General features: G+C 31.9%; 3 protein-coding genes across 5 annotated transcripts in view; 1 reads left to right on the forward strand and 2 right to left on the reverse strand.

Moving 5' to 3' along the window:
* PlexA (plexin A) overlaps positions 1–19321 on the reverse strand; it is a 57706-nt gene that overhangs the window by 5177 nt on the left and 33208 nt on the right. For all 3 annotated transcript variants that reach the window (XM_075819998.1, XM_075819997.1, XM_075819999.1), the window contains 6 exons: positions 18070–18411; positions 17908–18008; positions 17710–17839; positions 17477–17642; positions 377–661; positions 59–313 (listed from right to left, as the gene is read on the reverse strand). In XM_075819998.1, coding sequence (XP_075676113.1) covers positions 59–313; positions 377–661; positions 17477–17642; positions 17710–17839; positions 17908–18008; positions 18070–18411 — 1279 coding nt within the window. The remainder of the gene's footprint in view (positions 1–58; positions 314–376; positions 662–17476; positions 17643–17709; positions 17840–17907; positions 18009–18069; positions 18412–19321) is intronic.
* On the reverse strand, positions 4156–5587 carry LOC142645010 (ATP-dependent DNA helicase PIF1-like). Its single transcript, XM_075820001.1, has one exon. It carries the CDS (start codon positions 5459–5461, stop codon positions 4403–4405), a length of 1059 nt encoding a protein of 352 aa, XP_075676116.1. The 5' UTR covers positions 5462–5587; the 3' UTR covers positions 4156–4402.
* LOC113789463 (uncharacterized) lies at positions 6048–8481 on the forward strand. Its single transcript, XM_027339000.2, is given in 2 exon segments — positions 6048–7083; positions 7086–8481. Coding segments are annotated over 2 exon segments (2265 nt in total). The 5' UTR covers positions 6048–6062; the 3' UTR covers positions 8330–8481.

The raw sequence follows: 19321 nt of genomic DNA on the forward strand, positions 1-19321 counted from the left end.
GGAAAAGCAAAATCATCAGAAATGAAAACAACAAGTCATAAAACCATTAAAAACTTACCATGAATATTATCCGGATTATCCAATGGTTTATTACCATCCCAAATGACTGCGAATTCAGCAGTTATATTTGTTAGATTAGTAAAATAATTGAATTGCAAGGATTCACAATAGATTGTATCGGATAATAGTTGCGCATTCACTTGTTTCACACGACCTTCAATATTGAATTGACAAACAAAACGTATTGTGATTGCCTGCGGTATGTTAACCACTTTAACCGATATACGTTTCGACATTCCGTTCGGCACCAAAACTTTTAGTTGATCAAAAAAAAACAATCAAACATTGAAAAAATATTTATAATCAAAACACTTACCTTCGGTTGTACCACTAACAGTGGAATTAATGCGTGGACAAAAACTTGGACCTGAACGTATTGAACGTCCCATTGATTTGATACCGGTAACAAGTATTTCATTTCGACAATGTTCACCAGTATCATGTGTACAACGATGACCACCAACACACCAATCGCATGGAAATAAGCTCGAAACACATTCCGTACATGATGTAAATGAAGCACAATCGTAGAATGTAAAATTTGTAGCAACAAAATCCGGCCCATCACGCATTCGTACTGATAATTTTGCCGTAAATGAATCTAAAAACAATATAAAATTGAAAAAACAATCAATTAAATTCAATTATATTATAATATTCGATAGATCAATGAATCGTATCATCTTGGAAAAACTTTTTGAATCAACTTTAACTTTAGAAAAAATAAAAAAATGATGCGGCCGAAATAGGAAGAAAATTCGAAAAAAAATTGTTGTTGTTCAGTAAACAAAACAAAAACAAGAAAAAAAAGATGTTCAAAAGAATTTCTTTGTTTGTTTTCTCTTTGAATTCAAAAAAAAAAAATTGAAAAATGAAAGCCCATTCGGATAATAAAAATTCCTATTTTATCCGGTTTATCAATCCATCAAGAGCTTATACTACAAAACCAAAACCCGTCAATATGTTTTTGTTGTTTTGTATATGGGGAATCCACAACTTATCCGAAATCCTTTTTTTCTGTGTTTTGTTTTGCTTCGAAAATCTTTTTTTGACCTCTATCCATGATGACAATAATGGCCATTAAAACATTATTTTCTAACCAATTTTATTAATATCATCACAAATAATAAAATATTAAACAAAAACAAAAACATAATATTTTGATGTTGGATCATCATCATCATTGTGATGATGATCTACAATGAAAATTGTCAACACATGCACACAAATAAATATATGGAACATTTACCATATTGAATCTGAACAAAATTTTTCACCTAGTTTTTTTTTGGTAGAATTTTTTTTTATAACTAAATAAATGGATTCAATTCAAAATAATGATTGTTATTTCGTGTCATAAGACGATTTCAACAACAACAACAACAACAACAACAAAAGTATAATCTGGAACAAATGACAATTTTGAAATGAAAAAAGAGGAAGAGAAAAAAAAGTAATTCTCAATTGACAAAAAAAAACTTTTATTTTCACTGATCAATGATGATGATGATGATCATCATCACTTTTTGATCAGAGAAATTGTCTGGGAAATAAAATGAACAGGAGAAAAAAAACTTTAAATTATTATGATGATGATTGTGTGGGGGTGGCTGAGTGATATAACATAGACTGAATTCTGTTTCATTGAAAAACCATCATCATACAACTATTATCTTCTTTTGATAATGATAATGATGATTAGAGGGTTGTGTGTGTGTGTGTGCGTATGTGATCTTGTGATCGATTTTCAAATTTTTATATCATGCCTATTCTGTATTCAATAATCATCATTATCATCATCATCATAAATAGATGATATGTGATGATGGCAGGTCCATAGGGTCCAACTAACTAAATGTTGACAAAAATGTTGTTCATTTCTATTCATTATCAAATAAAATAGAAATGAACAATATTATTTGATATTCTTGATATTTTATTCGCAAAAGAATCAACTCTTTCATTCAAAACAAAACATAACAACAAAAAAAATGATAATGTTTTATTTCCATGTTTGGTGAACAAAGTCAAGACATTTGACTTTAATATAAATGAGAATATATTCTTCAAATTTTTTTTTACTACATCTTTTCATTTTTTTTTCTTCTTAGAATTAGTACCATAATTGAATTTATGACCGCATTTCGTTGTTATTTTCAGTTGTTGCAACAAAAAAAAAAATTTTGATTGACAGATTGACACACACATATACACAAGACAGCCAAATAGTAAAGCCAAAAAGATCTAAAGGCTTAACGGATATGAATGAATAAAAATAAATTGAGCAGCAAAAAGAAAAGAAAGAATATGCATTATGAAAAAAAAATTCATCGATTGTTGAAATAATTCTGTATAACCGAAAAAAAAATTTCTAAACGAAAGGATTTTTTCGCATCAGAATTAAATTTTTCTTTTAAATATTCCAGGATGCAAATTTTTTTTTTTTTTTTTGAAATTCCATATGCCATCCATATAGATTAGATTGAGAATCAATGGAATGAATGTGAATATAATACCATCACCGATTTCAATCTTTTTTTTTTTGATGCTGAAAATTTGTTTAAAATGAATGAATGGATGAAAAAAATTTAATTAAATTGTTATTATGATGATGATGATGATGATGAAAAAATCGTTAAAACCCGTTTCAAAATACACATGACGATGACGACGACATAATGACGGAAATTATGTTCATTCATTTGATTTTTTGAAATTCATTTTTTTTTTTTAAAAACTCATTTTTTTCGAAGCAAAGAAAATTTTCTTTTCACCCACATAAGATGATTTGGTGGTTATCATTTATTCATCGTATTTTTCAAAAAAAAAAGATTGGAAAATTCCAGAAAATTTTTCTTTTGTGATACATATCTTGTATATCCGGAGAATTTCTGTTCTCAGGTCTAATAACAACAACAACAACAACGATTCTTTTGCAAAATTTCCTATAAACTCTTCTTTTATTCAAAGATTGAAAATTGATTTTCATTTATTCTAGATCAAAAAAAAAAAAAACAAATTATAGCTGCTACTATCAACAACAATTACGTAATGTTAATGTATTTTTTTCTGTTTGCTTGTTTCTCTATCTACACAACTAACCCATCTAATTCATCGAATTACACAAAACATTATCATCATCATCATCATCATTATCATTAAATGAATTCTTTGGAAACACTGAAAAAAAATAAAAAATAAAAACTATAAAACACAAATCGATGAGAAAGAAGCAACGTGACGTGGTAAAGCAATTGAAAATGATGATGATGATGAGATTCATTCATTCATTCATTCATTCATTTTTTTAGATCGTCACATTCTTGAAATCATGATGGTAGTGTGTGTGTGTGTGGGTGGATATCACAACCAGAAAAAAAATTGGAAATTAGATTATGAAACAGCAACAACAACAAAAAAAAAAGCCAAAATGTAAAACCGATAACCAAAAAAAAAAAACAAAACCAGAAATGATGATGATGATGATGAGAAAATAATAGAATTAAATAATTTTCCATTTGTTTTTGTTTTTGTTTGTTTGTTATTGTCATCATCATTGAATAAATAAAAGCCATCAAATAGATGAGAGTGTGTAGAGATATTCATTTGGATTGCAAAAAAAAAATGAAATTCAAAGAAAAATGAAAATCGTTACTCTCGTTACAAATCAATATATAATGAATTTTTAATTTTATTTTATCCCTATACATAATGACATAATGATCATCATCATTATTGAAAAAAAAAAATTTTTAGCTAATTTTCACATTCATTATTTTTTTTTTTTTTTTTTTTGGACTGATTTGACAATCAAATTCATTCATAATGAAAACATAGTGTGCGTGTTTTTATATAATCATTATCATTGTGAATAATTTTTTTTTCTTCGTCTTCTTAATAATAATAATAATATGCATATGGAGTGCTTTAGTTTCAAATTATAAAATGAAAATATCGTGTTCATTTTTTTTTTCTGGTTATACAAGTGTGTGTTGCTGGCCTTCGGCCAGCAGCACGCATACTGCTTAGCCTGAAGATTTTGGCAGATGTGCGGCTACGCCGCCCATCGCCCTAATCTTGGCTGAAGTTTTTCTCTGCATATGAATATATTGATGCGAACGCGTTAAAATGTTTTTTTATTAAAAGTTAATAATAATTTTTTTCGTTAATTTATGATTTTTATAATTTTTTTCTAATAATAACAGGATAAATAATCTTATTAATAACAAAAAGCAATAGTAATAAAAAATTTCATTCGAAATAATTGTCTGAGGTTAGAATAATAATAATAATAATAATAATAATTCAAAATAAAACTAAAATAAAAAATTAAGTCTTCTTATTACACAATACCCGGATAGACGATGTTTGTGATGTATTGACGTCCGTTTTTTAATACATCACCTTGAGTGATATCAGTTTCTTCTATAAAAATCTTGATGTTGTTTGGATTTCTACACCTGGACAAAGCAACATAAAGTTGTCCGTGGCCGAACAATCGTTTGTTGAGGTGAATCCCAACAGCGTTGAAGGTTTGCCCTTGCGATTTATTGATCGTCATAGCATAGGCAAGTCTAATCGGAAATTGTTTTCGTTTTAATATGAAAGGATATAAACCCTTTTTTGTTGTAAGGTTTATCCTGGGTAAACAAACTAATTCCCCGTGATTAACTCCCGATAAAATCTTCGCAGTAATTGATTTTTGCTGCATCCTCACGATCTGTAATCTTGTACCATTGCAAAGGCCCTTTCGATGATCCAAATTGCGCAATAAAATAACCACCGAACCCAATTTTAATTTGAGCTCGTATGGAGGCATTCCACTCGTCGACAATGAATTCAGGAATTCGACCTGAATTCCGGCCTGTTCGTTTTCATCCTCATCCTCGAAGATATGCGTATCAATTGATCTGTACGTTCTTTCTTCTCCAGGTAAATAGCCCAATATCTTCATATTGATTTTTTCCACCATTTCATTAGTGGCTGTCAAAATAATCCGATTGGCCAAATCATCTGTATCGGCAAAATTTCCAAAAATTTGACTGATTAAATCCCCAACACAGATCATACTGCTGGGAATTTCCACCATATTTGGATGAAGACCGGCGATGGCAGGTGTTGTTCCGGCTCCAATTTTCAGCAGCCATTCATTGAATTCGCTGTTTGCCTGCAATCTCATGTTATCGATAAGTGTCAATTTTTTGAAGTGATTCCAAATTGAACTCCGATTGATACATAATTCAATAATTTCAGCCGGATTTGTCGCATGTGGGACTATTGGCAAAGTTTGCCGAAAGTCCCCACCAATAAGAATTTTTTTACCTCCAAACGGCTGATTACTATCTTGAATGATGTCTTTAAGGAGGCGGTCAATGCAATTCAAAATGTGGACAGTCATCATCGTAACTTCGTCGATTATGATGATCTCACATTTTCTTATTTCCTCCGCTTGTTTTGATAACGGCTTTATTCCGGCAACGCTTGATTCATTGACATCTAGTGGAAGTTTTAATCCACTATTGTTGAATTACGGTCTTTTTTAATTCGAAGTTCGAACTAAGTAAATATGAACAGTTCGACGTATTCGATTTTTCATATTGTTCGTTATCGAACAATCTCTGAAATTTGCTATAAAAGCGTATGTTTTTTGCCTAAATAAAACAAGCATTGTAAAACCTCTGTTTCTGTTTGTAACGTTTCTTTCGTGTATGCACATTTTTCTTTTTTGAGGTTATAATATTTTTCGTTTTCGTTTTCATCATCTTCGTTTAATCTCGTATTCTTCGTCACATCTTCGTTTAATCTCGTATTCTTCGTCACATCTTCGTTTAATCTCGGTTAATTATCGTTCAGAATCAGTTTCTCGTCTTATCGTTTGAAGTTCGTTTCATTTCAGCATCTTTTTGGTTTTCGTTTTAATCGTTCATATTTTTATCACTCGTATCACTATCGTATTGTCGTCTTCATTTCGTCTTTATTGTTATTGTTTTTCGTTGGTAACTATGTCTAGCATTCAATCGGACGTTTCTCGTCGTAAGATAATTCGTGCAAAAATCTCGAAAGCATGTAATCAGACTATAAGTCTTTCGTTAGAAGATCTGATTAATCTGCAAAGAGAATACGACATAATCAGTGAAAAATGTTTAGCTGAAACACCCGTTGATTATGAAGATCAAAAAGCAAAAGATGATTTGTACAAACAAAAAATATCAGCTTTGATCACTATGGAACAAACCAAAAATACATTAAGTGCTATATCGATCATCGATGAAGAAATTGATGATTTTTTAAATAATTCGAATACTGTCCAGGCTTCGACTCCTGTTATGAATGCTAGCAATTCTATCGTTGAAAATTCTACCAATCCATCTTATCCCATGAATGTCCGTGCTTCCGATCTTTTAACCTTTGATGGTAACGTTATGAACTGGCATCCGTTTAAAATCTCGTTTGAAGACGAAGTCATCAACAATCCGAATCTAATGGAATCGAAGAAGCGCAATCTACTTCTTAAGGTACTTGAAAAAGATGCTAAGGACAGAGCTATGGACCTTGTTAGGCAAGGCCAAACTCTTCGTTCTATTTGGATTTCGTTAAATGCTTACTATGGTGATCCTAAGAAAGCTGACGAGTATTTATTGAAGCGTATCCGTTCTATCGTTTACGTTAACACATCATTCGAATCTTCGAAAATCGAAATCATGCTTAATGAAGTTCGTCGAATTTCTAGTGCTGCTAACAGCCTTGGTGCAGCTTACGTATCTCGATCGAATTCATTGGTTAAGGAAGTATTGTGGCGTTGTGGTCGACAACTTCGTGAAAAACTGGCGCATGTCGAATCGTTCGTTCAATTGGTTGCCAAATTGGAAAAATTGTATAAGTCTGCTTTATGTTTGGATACCTTCGAACGACGTGATTCTGTTCGTCCGACTACTGTCGCAGCAGCTTTTTCGGTATGCTGCATCTTTTGTAATGGTTCTCATGCATCAGCAGATTGTTCTTCATCTGTATCAACAGAAGAAAAAGAAGAATTATACTCGCCAGTAGATTGTGTTTCAAATGTATTTCTCCTGGTCATCGTTCGTCTTCCTGTCCTCATGCTTTATCTATTCGTTGTTCTATCTGCCACTGTAATCATCCGACTGTACTTCATAAAGTTCGTCTCATCGAAAATCCGAATATTCGCTTCAATTATCCTTCTTCCTATCAGTCATCGTCATTTCCGCTGCCTTCCGCACCGTCATCGTCTTCGTTTCCTTCGTCTTCTTCGTCTGTCACTCAATCGTCATCGTTATTGTCTTCGTTACCTTCTTCATCATCGTCAGCCACTCCATCAATATCATTAAATCGTTCTGAAATTTCTGCTGCTGCAGCTTCGCTACGATCGTTATCTTCTACTGTGGCTTCCATTTCAGTTTATCCGTTTTCGTCAGTCGATCCTATTGATCCGTCAGAATCGTCAGAATCTTCTGTAACTACTATTCCTGATCGATCATTGGTAGCTCGTTATGATGGAGCAGCTTCAACTTCAACAACTTCAGAACGTCCCGCGTTCTTGATCAATTTAAATGGACGTAAATGTATGGTTTGGATCGACACTTGTTCGCCGTACACATTAATTCGTGAAAATCTTGTCAATAAATTCGATTGTTTTCCGGATAAACCCATTTGTCTTTCTGGTTTCGCTGGTGGTTCTGTTATATGGTCGAAAGAAAAAGTTTCGGTTAATCTTCATACGGACAAGATTAGTGTCACTATTGATGCTTATGTAATATCGGTTCTTTCTTATTGTGATTTGATTATCGGAACCGACATGCTTCATCGTATCACTAAAATTGGTCCATCAAAATCTTTGAAATGGGAATTGAAATTCGGTGACATCTTTTATGGATCAGTAGCATCTTCTAAAGAAATCGATAACAATATTTATAGTGAAAAAGATGTCGAAGAAGAATTGTTGAACAAATTGGTTAGTCGATCGCAAACTCAAAATTTCTATGATCGTTATCGTGAAGATTTTATGTCATTTGTTTCGTCGGGGCAAGTGGTTGAAATTAATGATACGGTTGGTTGCATGAATAATTTATTGTTCAAATCTATTATGGAAAAGATCGTATTCAAAAGCGTATTTCCGATACCTCCTCTTCTGTGTATGGTATTCCTGGTTTTTCAAATTCGGTCAATATATTTAATCGCTCGTTTTCGCTTCATGATCTACTTCGACGTCTTACTGGTTTTTTTACCAATCTGTGGCGGGAAAAATTGTTGAATTACGGTCTTTTTAATTCGAAGTTCGAACTAAGTAAATATGAACAGTTCGACGTATTCGATTTTTCATATTGTTCGTTATCGAACAATCTCTGAAATTTGCTATAAAAGCGTATGTTTTTTGCCTAAATAAAACAAGCATTGTAAAACCTCTGTTTCTGTTTGTAACGTTTCTTTCGTGTATGCACAACTATGGACCGTTCTTCCGCCTTCCAACAACAGGGAAGCTATTCCTGTTGTGGCGAATGCCAGTACATCTTTTCCAGAGCCTTTAATTGTCTTTATAATTGCATTATAGAGGAATGTTTTTCCTGAGCCACCTGGGCCATCCAAGAAAAAACATTTCGAACCTGTAGTGTTCATTATTTCATCAAAAGCGGCCCGTTGCGCCGCATTAAGCTTTTGGCACAATATTTCTGCTTCTAATCGATATTCTTCAATTCGAATGGAATTATCGTCCAAAAGTAATTCCGGTGAAATACTAATTTCAGGTAACGAAAAAGTATGCAAATTATAGCTATGTTGTTGCAATATTGTTTTAATTTCCAGCAATGCTCGTTGTTCGGCTCTTTCTTTTGCCAAGTTTTCATCTTCAATAATTGTTTGATATTGACGAACAAAATCTTCGCTGAATGATTCTTTAAATTTGATCCAAATGTCGTTTGCATTCTGCAAAACTTCTGCTCCATTAAAAATAAGCAGATATGCAAAAATGGATCGCAGATTTTTTGGTGTTTCGATAGCCACAGCTTCTTGCAAGCATTCTTCAATTTCTTCATCAGAAGTTAATAAACCTCTTTTTCTTGCCGCTTCCTGGAAACTTGGGTATAATATCCCGTTGAAAGTCCGTAGAAACTCAAACGATGTTGCTCCCTTAACATTTAACAACAGCAATCTCAACGCGAATCTTTCTGCGTCCCGTGGACTGACAACATAAAGACGTGTTAACAAAGAATGGTGATTTTGCCGGCAATTCCAACAATGATTCGATTGCGACCACGTAAAGAAATGAGGTATTTCCGCGTATTTCAGTGATCGAGCAGTTGAATTTATTTGGTTCAATTCGAACCACCCGATAAGTTTTGTTTTTTGTATCGCGGCTCTGGCTAATGCCATTTCTTCTTGGCCAGCAGCGAATACGATTGATTGTTCATCCGGTAAATGAACAGGTAACCGTTGAATCACATGTGAGCGATCAAGTAATTTTTGACTCTGGATTCGATACGTTGCTTCGCACGAACTCACATATCTTGTATCCACATAATTTTGTATTTCGTCATACGTTGTCGTTCCATTTTGCTGTAATCTGATTAGTGCTGAATCATGCCCTTTGTGGATGTATTTATAAAGGTATTTGATGGCATGAATTGAACAACATGCTTCCACATTGATGTGAGCGTTGAATTTCATCAACAAAAATGGGTTATATGGCACAACCCATCTGTTGTCGATTTCCATTTCATTCTGAATGCCAAATGAGCCATTTTGAGATCGTTTATATAATGGATACCCACTTCTGTTGAATTGGGTAGCTTCTTGATAATCTTTAGGAAATTCTTTTGAACATTTCCCATCAACCATACATGAAGATGCCGGATTCAATAACCCGCATGGGTTATGTATCATGAACGACTTGACTCGTTCATATAGTTGCGGATGAATATTTGAATCGGGTAATTCGGCTTTTATGAATTTGTCTATATGATCCACTTCATGAATTTTATAAGAATTGTGAAGAATGATGAGTAGATGCATATGCGGCAATCCTCGTTTTTGAAATTCTATGGTGTAGCAATAGCCACTTACGGGCCCAAAAAGTTGTTTAGCCACAATTTCGTCGAGGAACTGTTTGGTTTTTAAAGAAAAAACCCGACTTATAAGGTCTGGGCGATCACTGGCTTCTTGACCTGGAAGCAGATTGTTCTTTATTTCGGGCCAATTGGAATTGCATGTGAAAGTTATGAACAAATCTGGCTTACCAAATGCGGTCACAATTGTCATCGAATCTTGATACGCTTGATGCATGTATCTCGGTGATCCTACAAATGATGAAGGCAATATGCAAATTCTTCCGGGTGGTGGCAATTCTTCCTGATTATCAGCCATTCTTCTTACATAATCACCTAAACCGGAGTACAATTCGGTGCGCAATTGATTTTGATTGAGACGAAGATAATTGAGATTATTTTCTTCGATGCGCATGTAACAGTCGCAGCACCATTGCTGGAACAGCCTACCTCCATGAAGAATTGGACTGAATAATTCTGCTCTGATAGCCATTTGTGCAGAATAATATTGAAGTAATGTTATAGAACTTCTAGTTTGCGGCAAATTGATGTTCGGGTATGGATCATACGGCATGTTTTGATGCCATCCTTGTTGTCCATTAGGGAAAAAAATCGGATAGGTCATTGGATCGCAATGTGGGCTTCGACTGCATAGATTTACGCAATTGCTTCCAGATTTGGGATAGATTTTCAGATCTCTTTCGGCTTGAGGTAAACCGTCTCTGGTTTCGAATATAATAGCAACCTCAGTGCATCTTGGTTCATTGTATCTTCTAAGATCTGTTGTCCGGTTATTGATAAATTCCAAATGAATCTCCGGCAAATTTGTTTGACCTTGAACCAAAGAATGCAATAGTCTAAATGATTGGGCATATGGATTGATATTCACCATCATATCGACTAACTTGCTTAAAATATATTCTTTGCATTGACGATTCGGTGCCATTCGTAATCTGTGTTCAACAGCTTCATGACCATCGAATATATAAAGCTGACCGAATGATCGTTGGTCTTGGCTGTTAGGTGGATAAAGATTACTTGTGGAATGATAGATCTGACCCATAATTTTGAAGCAAAATGGACCTCGGCCCTGAATCGGACCACAATGGTTAGCGCCTAATGAGGCCATTGCGATAGCTGCATTATACGATCGGATTTTATCATGAAAATGTCTATAATCAATTGAACTCGGGTCACTCAATAATTTTTTCAAAAATTCAGGAAAATTTTGAAAATCATGTTGCGGACGAATTTTTCCTCCTCTACAACAACTGCTTTGATTTTCTTGAGTGAAATACCTTGCGGAACAATACTGGCACGTTTGGTCCATAGGTCCAAGATTATGAATATAGGCTTGCAAATTCGATTCCAATATCGAATTATCAAATTTCCATGCCGATCTTTGCTGTCTATCTATCATGGCTTGTCGACTGACGATATTTTCGATTCTGTTGTTAGTTCTTATGGGAACTGGTTCATTTCGATTAATCGTACTTGATTCGACGTTTTCAGCTACAATAGACTGTCCATTTTCATCTGTATGTAATTGTTGTTGCTGTTCGATGTTGCTCTGATTTTGAGCTGCTCTAATTCTCTGTCGTCTCAATCTTGCCAATTCATTTTGACGATCCAAACGGATGCGACGTTGAGATTGTTGTTGCTGTTCGATATTTCTCTGATTTTGAGCTGCTCTAGATCTCTGTCGACTCAATCTAGCTAATTCATTTTGGCGATCCAAGCGGATGCGACGTTGAGATTGTTCTTGCTGTTCAATGTTGCTCTGATCTTGAGCTGCTCTAGATCGCTGTCGTCTCAATCTAGCCAATTCATTTTGACGATCCAAACGGATGCGACGTTGAGATTCGCTTTCATTTCGTCGAGGCATTATTACACTAAATTTAGACAATTTTATTTCTAAAGTGAATCCTTGTTGAAATTTAAAATGGTAATGACCAAAAAAATAAGTATACTTGTATACTTGTATACAATTTCGAAAGAGAAAAAATTGTTTGCTACCCCCTAACCCAAAGAAAATGTCCAATTGAAGAGATAATATAAACATTTAAAAAAATGCATTCTGTGTTTGAAAAAATCGATCGCCAATGACCTTTTGTTTGTACCCGCTAAATCAAATTTCGATAAAGAAATCATTGTTTGCTACCCCCTAACCCAAAGAAAATGTCCAATTGAAGAGATAATATAAACATTTAAAAAAATGCATTCTGTGTTTGAAAAAATCGATCGCCAATGACCTTTTGTTTGTACCCGCTAAATCAAATTTCGATAAAGAAATCATTGTTTGCTACCCCCTAACCCAAAGAAAATGTCTAATTGGAGAAAAAAGATAAACATTTTTAAAAATAAAGGAAATTTTATTCATTCTATCAACATTTTGAAAAAAAGAATCGAAAAAACGTATCTAATTTCTTTTTTTTCACGTAAACATTTAATAACGTAAACATTTCGAATTATGAAAAAACGGTCAATTTGAATGCCATTGCTTCCACAACAGCGGTCTTTGTCTTGTCTTTTTCGGTAAATGTCTTTTTCAAATCACACTTTTCTCTAAGTGTTGTCTCTAACTGAGCAAACTGTTGCGCACATTGACTTTTTCTGCAGACATTTTTTCAGCGGAACTTCAGGGACCGACATTTACATGCTCATTTACATGCATTTTTTCTGTCATTTCGTCCTACTCATTTACATACTTGCTTCGGCCCGTAGATTCTGGCAGATTCTAATGTGACCGCGGCCATTTCGTGTTGCGCACAAAGTTGCGCACATTGACTTTTTCTGCAGACATTTTTTTCAGCGGAATTTCAGGGACCGACATTTCATCCTACTCATTTACATGCATTTTTTCTGTCATTTCGTCCTACTCATTTACATGTAAAAAAAAGCTTCACCAAATTTTTTTATTAATAAGATTCTTACATTGTAGACACGATATGGTATTGTACTGGATTTTCTTTTCTTTTTTTTGTGTGTGTGTGTGCCATTTTCTTAACTTGAGATTCATTTTTTGCTTTGTTTCTGTTGTAAGAATAAATTACATTCATTGTGATTGCAAAAAGTTTTAAGAAAATATTGTTCTTCTTATTCATACATAGATATTTGAAAAAAAAATGATTCCAGCATGATCATCATCATCATCATATATGTACGATGTATATGATGATGATGACAAAAAATAATGACAATGAAGAAAAGATTTTCAAATACCGAACGAAAAACCGATCAGCCAAAAGGCATTGAATATTTCGAAACTTTATACAAAACACAATGATGAAATAACAACCAATGAAAAATGAAAAGAGGGAAAACAAATGAAAATTCATTCATTCATTCAGGCTCATCGCACATATGATGATGATGATGATGATGAACAAAATAACAGTAAAAATGTGAAACTGAAATTAGAGTAACCGAAATAATTCTCTTTTCCCGTTTGTTTTTTTTTCTTTCTTCATTCAATTCTTTATTTTGAACGCGTTTTCACGTTCATCACCATTTCTTTTAACAGTGGTGGTGTCATTGTATGGTGTGCGTGTGTATGTTGCATCATCAATCATCGCGTGAGCATTTGGTCATAGCCCACCAAAAAAAAACAAACCAAAGAATAAGAACCAGAAAACTACTGTCGTCCACTAATAAAAACTAGTGTTACAATTGCAATGGCAAAATTATGAAATACAACTTGTATATAATGAATGGATACGAATATAGTGTGTGTGTGTGTGTGTGGGAGTAAAAGACAAAAAAAAAGAAACAGAACAAATAGAGAAAAATTTTCGCTTCGTTGACTTTATCATTGGTGAAATACACATACAAATATTAGAATGACCATATGAGAATATGGTAACAATATTTTTTTTCAATCATCATCATAATCATTAGGAGGAAAAAAAAATATTGATGATGAAACATACCCGTCGTCGTCGTCATCATCATCATCGTTGTCGATACATTCATATAAATGATGATGGTCATCATCATCATCATAATCATCGAAAAAAAAAATTGAATTGAATAAAATGAATTGAATTGGAAACTTGATTCGCAATGAATGAATGATTGGAATATATGGGAAAGAGAGTGAATTGGGGAGAAAACAAAGTTCGAATAATATCAAATTTTCTTTTTCTTTTTTTTTCTGTAAACTTTTCTTCTTTGATCGCTAAGAATTGTATGATGTAACAAGAGAATATATACCAGAATAAAACTATTTTTTTTCATACAAAAGGTTTTCTTTTATTATATTCTGTTCAAATATTTCATCATCACTTGACTTTTTTGTTATTGTTGTCTAGTTTTTTTTTCGTTCTATTTTGTTCTAGGATTGATGTTCAATCATCATATGTATAGATATAATATGATCGAATTCTAAGACTTTGGAAAAAATATGTTCCCGAAGCAAAAAAACTAAAGAATTAATCGGACAATGTGCTGTATGGTGTGTATTGTTGTTGGACGATTCTAAATCGAAATTTTTTTGCTAAATGAAAAATTTTCAAATTTCATTTAATAAATGAACCCCAATCAAACAATACGCGAACCATAAAAAAAACCAAGAGGGAACAATATAAATTCTTGTTTCATTGTCATCATCAGCACTGTATGGTCCAGCATCATCTGGTTATTATTCCACTACTATCATCATCATATGATTCTTTATACAGAATTTTTTTTCCTCAAATAACAACAATAAATATAGTCCGAATGGATTCGGCTGTTCATTTTTATTGAACAAAAAAAAAGATGTTCCATATTTACTTTTTTACTTCTGACAATTCTATTTTGGATTTCGACAAACAAACAAAATACAACGACGATTATTATCATTAACAAAATTGTATGATAATTTTAATGTCAAACATTTATATGAAAAAAAATGGCGATGGGAAAAGCATAAAATTTCTTTTTCTTGCTTGTTTGCTTAATTAAATGCGCAGATGTTCAGATGTTAATCATATGGAGAAAAAAACAAAGTTTTCAAACAAAATGATTCTTGACATATAACAACAACAACAAAAATATGATCTGATTTGATGTTGAAAAAAAACTATCAAGATAGAAAAAAAATTTGTCATTAGATGTTGAAGAATGATGAATGTCCGTGATGATGATGATGATAATAAAAACTTTGTTTATTTTTTCAATTTTTTTTTTTTGTTGAAGATGACTATCATCGTCAAGTCATGCGAAAAAACATTCATTCAAATATTGAATCCACTTGACTACCTTTACAAGAATTTGAATCCAATGTCAAAAACTTGAAATAAATGAAGAGTCAAGATTTTTTTAATTTTTTTTTAGTACATCATTTGGGTAAAAGTTTGAAATTATTATGAATATAACCAGGATTACTACTGTTATTTTTTTTAATTTCCCAAAAAAAAAAACTATTTTCAAATAAAAAAAAGTAATTCTCAATAGGTTTTTTTTATCATTACATACAATTATTGAGTTGTTTTCCAATGAAATTCAAAAACAATTCAAACATAAAAACCAAAAACGAATAACAAATTTATACAAAGAATTTAAAAAAAAGATTATTTTTTTCCATAGAATCAATAGAAAAAAGTGGAATTGAAATGCAATAATGACAAACAAAAGGATTTCGAATTATATTCAACCGGAAAAAAAATAATCAAATCCGTAGAGAAAAGTCATGGCTGTTTTTTCTTTATCAATTCAAAATCAAATCTTGTCAGGATCAAGCAACAAAAAAAAAATAAAAAAGATTCAATCATCAATTCAATTTTATCTATAACAATTTTTTCCTTCATCAATCATGAAAAATATTGATAAAACTTTCAACACGCAATAATATTAATGATAATGAAATATAAATCAAACACACTGAATTCAAAACAAAACAAAACAAAAAACATTGGAATATATTCAATATAGAATGACCGAATGTAAACATAACACTGAAAAAATAGAATCAGAAAATAAATTAGCTTTACATGCAAGACAAAAACAGACGTTAAAACAGAAAAAAAACCAAAACGAATTCAAGTGATACAAGTGACAAATTGTGTGGCTTTCAAAAACAAAAATTTTATCCGAAAAAAACTGTTGAAAAATTAATCAATAATTTATTATAAACAAAGTGAAAATGAAGCAAGAAATTAAAAAAAATTAAATAACGATATGGACAATGGATGACCAAAACAAGCCAAAAAGAATTTCTTATTTTTTCTTATTACTATCTCAAACATGATGGCCAAGTTTGAAAATGTGATTTTTTGTTTCCTCAACAACCATTAACCAATTAGTGATTTGGGTTATTTCAATTTCAACAACACCAAACAAAAAAATTTGTTATTAATCGAAAATCGATTGTAAATGTTTTTATATCATATGGAATGGTTCGATTAGCTTGATTAGCGATAAAGTGAAAGGGTTAGTTTAAAAAAAAATAGTTACAAACAATGAAATAGGGAAAAAAAGCAAGCAATTAAATCAATAATGATGATGAGCAAGAGAAAATAATTAAAAAGTTATTACTATTACTATACATTCCAAGTGAAAAAGAATCTTTTCCAAAAGATCAAATGAATAAACCATCATCATCATCATAATAATAATTATTATTTGCAATAAAACTTGCAAAATTCCAGGGCTGATGATGATGATCATCATTATCATTTTGAGAATAGGATTGTCAGCAAAAATAAAAACTTTTCATACTTTTAAAGTATCCAAAAACACAATTGTAATGATGAAAAATAATAATCAGAAACTAGAAAATTCATACTATTTTGAACCTGAACAGGAAATGATGATGAGAAGAATTTTCTTTTGAAGTTTCAAAAAAACTTCGAAAAATTGAGACAAATGTGAAACACAAAACATTGACATTCAATTTAACAACAAAAATCTATATAATCTAACATGAAGAATTATTTTTCATTTCTTTCTCGCAAGGAGAATTTTGTTTTCAACAAAAAAAAAGAGAAAACTTTTTTCGTTTCATAAGATGTGAATGACAAAGAATCGAACAGGCCGGATAAAAATGGACGAAAAAAGAAAAAGAAAAAATTGCTGTTGTTTTGTTGTCAAAGTTTTGTTTTTGCACCATTTTCGTTTCAAACATAAGAAATCAATGATTGAATAAAACGGAAAAATGGCAAAATAACGATGATGCTAAACAAGAAAAACAACAACGACAACAACGACAATAACAACTTTGTCTGACATGACTAAACTTTTAGTGCCATGTTCAATATGAATGATGATGGTAAAAACAATTGGCAAAAACATAGACATTTCATTGCACTATCGCTATGTGACTGATTGATATAGTGAATATAATCATCGGAAATGTCAATTTTCAAATGAATCAAACTTACGTGTATCCGTTGGTATTAATGGCAATGTATCAGTTGATGGTGTTGGACAGAATACACCGGTTGGTGAACGTGTTGCATTTGTTGTCTGTGATTTTCCATACATTGTAAATACACAGAGATAATGGCCATTCTCTGTCATCGGTAGATTATCAATAACAAGATTGAGCTGTTTCAATCGATGAATAAATTAAAATGATTTATTATTATGAATGATGATTTATTGATTTACATACCGTTCGTGTTGTTGTTCGTTGTATTTGAGCTGGATTAACATTGGAAATTGTTGTACATTTACCACTTTTATATGAAAGCCAATATAATGGATCGGATGTTGCTTCTGCACAATCATTCCGGATTGAACATCTAATGTAATGAATGGTAATGGGTATAAAATTTTGGCCAAATTGTAAATAATAATTATAAAAACATACTTATTCTCTAATGAACACCAACCACAGTATGGATCACGTGCACCAAGACAATCCATACAGGTACGATGCTGATGACATTCTTGAACTTTCACCATTGTTATCTTTATTAATTCATAAAAGGAAAAAGGTTATATTAATCATAGATGATAGATATTATCATACCCTTCTTGTTGTCATAACATAAAGATATCCATGTGCAACAAACATATCCGGATTGATTCGATGTCCTTGTTGTATGACAATATCGGCAAATTCATATGCTTTGATCGATACACGTGATTGATCAACATTCACCTGATGTCGTTGACCTTCAATAACAACTTTTTTCAGATGTCCATCATTTGTACCCAAAAATGCAACAGAATAATCATTGGTTGCAGTTGCAGCAACCGATGTAAGCAATACATTATCAAACATTATTGCCGGTTCAGTTTCAATTGGATTTGTCGTTCCTAATGGTTGATTGACGTCCATACCACAGAAATCTTCTTTAATTTGTACTTGCTATTTTTCAATAGAAAAAAAAAGAAATGAAAATAAATCCAAATTAGTTAAACATGAAAATATAAGAAAAAAAAGGAAAACAACGGCAACAAATTTAATTATAAACAACCACAACAACAACAACAACAAAAACCATTAGGAAAATCATTGTAAAGACAAACAATAAATGGATATTGAGAAACGAAAAACAAAAATAATCAAGTGGATTGGTTCGCTTGAATTTGAAGATTCTATTTTTCATTCTAGTTACAGTCGTTGTTGTTGTTGTTAAAACTCTTTTGCTCTTTCACTCTCTCAAAATGTTACTCGGAAAATAATAAAAAAATTCCTGGAACAACTCTACACACTATACTTTTGGTTTGTAAGTTTATTTGATTTTAATACGAAAACAAAAAAAAAATTCTTTATATAAAATAATGATAATGAAAAAACAAACAAACAAACAAAATTCATGATTATAGTATGTATGCATGTAATGTGTTTTTTTTTTTTTTGGTACACTTTATATAAATATCGTCAATTACATAATAATAAAAAAGTATCGACCATTTTTGAAATTATCTAAACAAATTATTATTGCTGTTGTTTTTGTTGTTATGTGGTTGAATAATATCCGTACAAACAAATTGATTGCAATCTGATCTTTGGCCAACAACAACAACAACAACAAAACGGGTAATTTTCAATAGAAAATTAAACATATGCACAGTGTGTGAACGTGAACAATGAAAACTGAATTTTTTTTTATGTTTCGGACAATCATCAGAGTGACATTATGATGATGATGATGATGATGGTGAAGGCGATTCGGGACACAAATCGTTGAAAAAAAAATAAGAGAATCAAATAAAATTTATTGCATATTCAGCTAATATGCGATATATATTGTGGACATCCAAAAAAAAAGAAG

The sequence above is a fragment of the Dermatophagoides pteronyssinus genome, unplaced genomic scaffold, assembly GCF_027571235.1.
Source record: "Dermatophagoides pteronyssinus isolate colony J.1.1.1.1 unplaced genomic scaffold, Derpt_VIB-CSIC_2022.12 sq0005, whole genome shotgun sequence".
Taxonomy (NCBI): Eukaryota; Metazoa; Arthropoda; class Arachnida; order Sarcoptiformes; family Pyroglyphidae; genus Dermatophagoides; species Dermatophagoides pteronyssinus.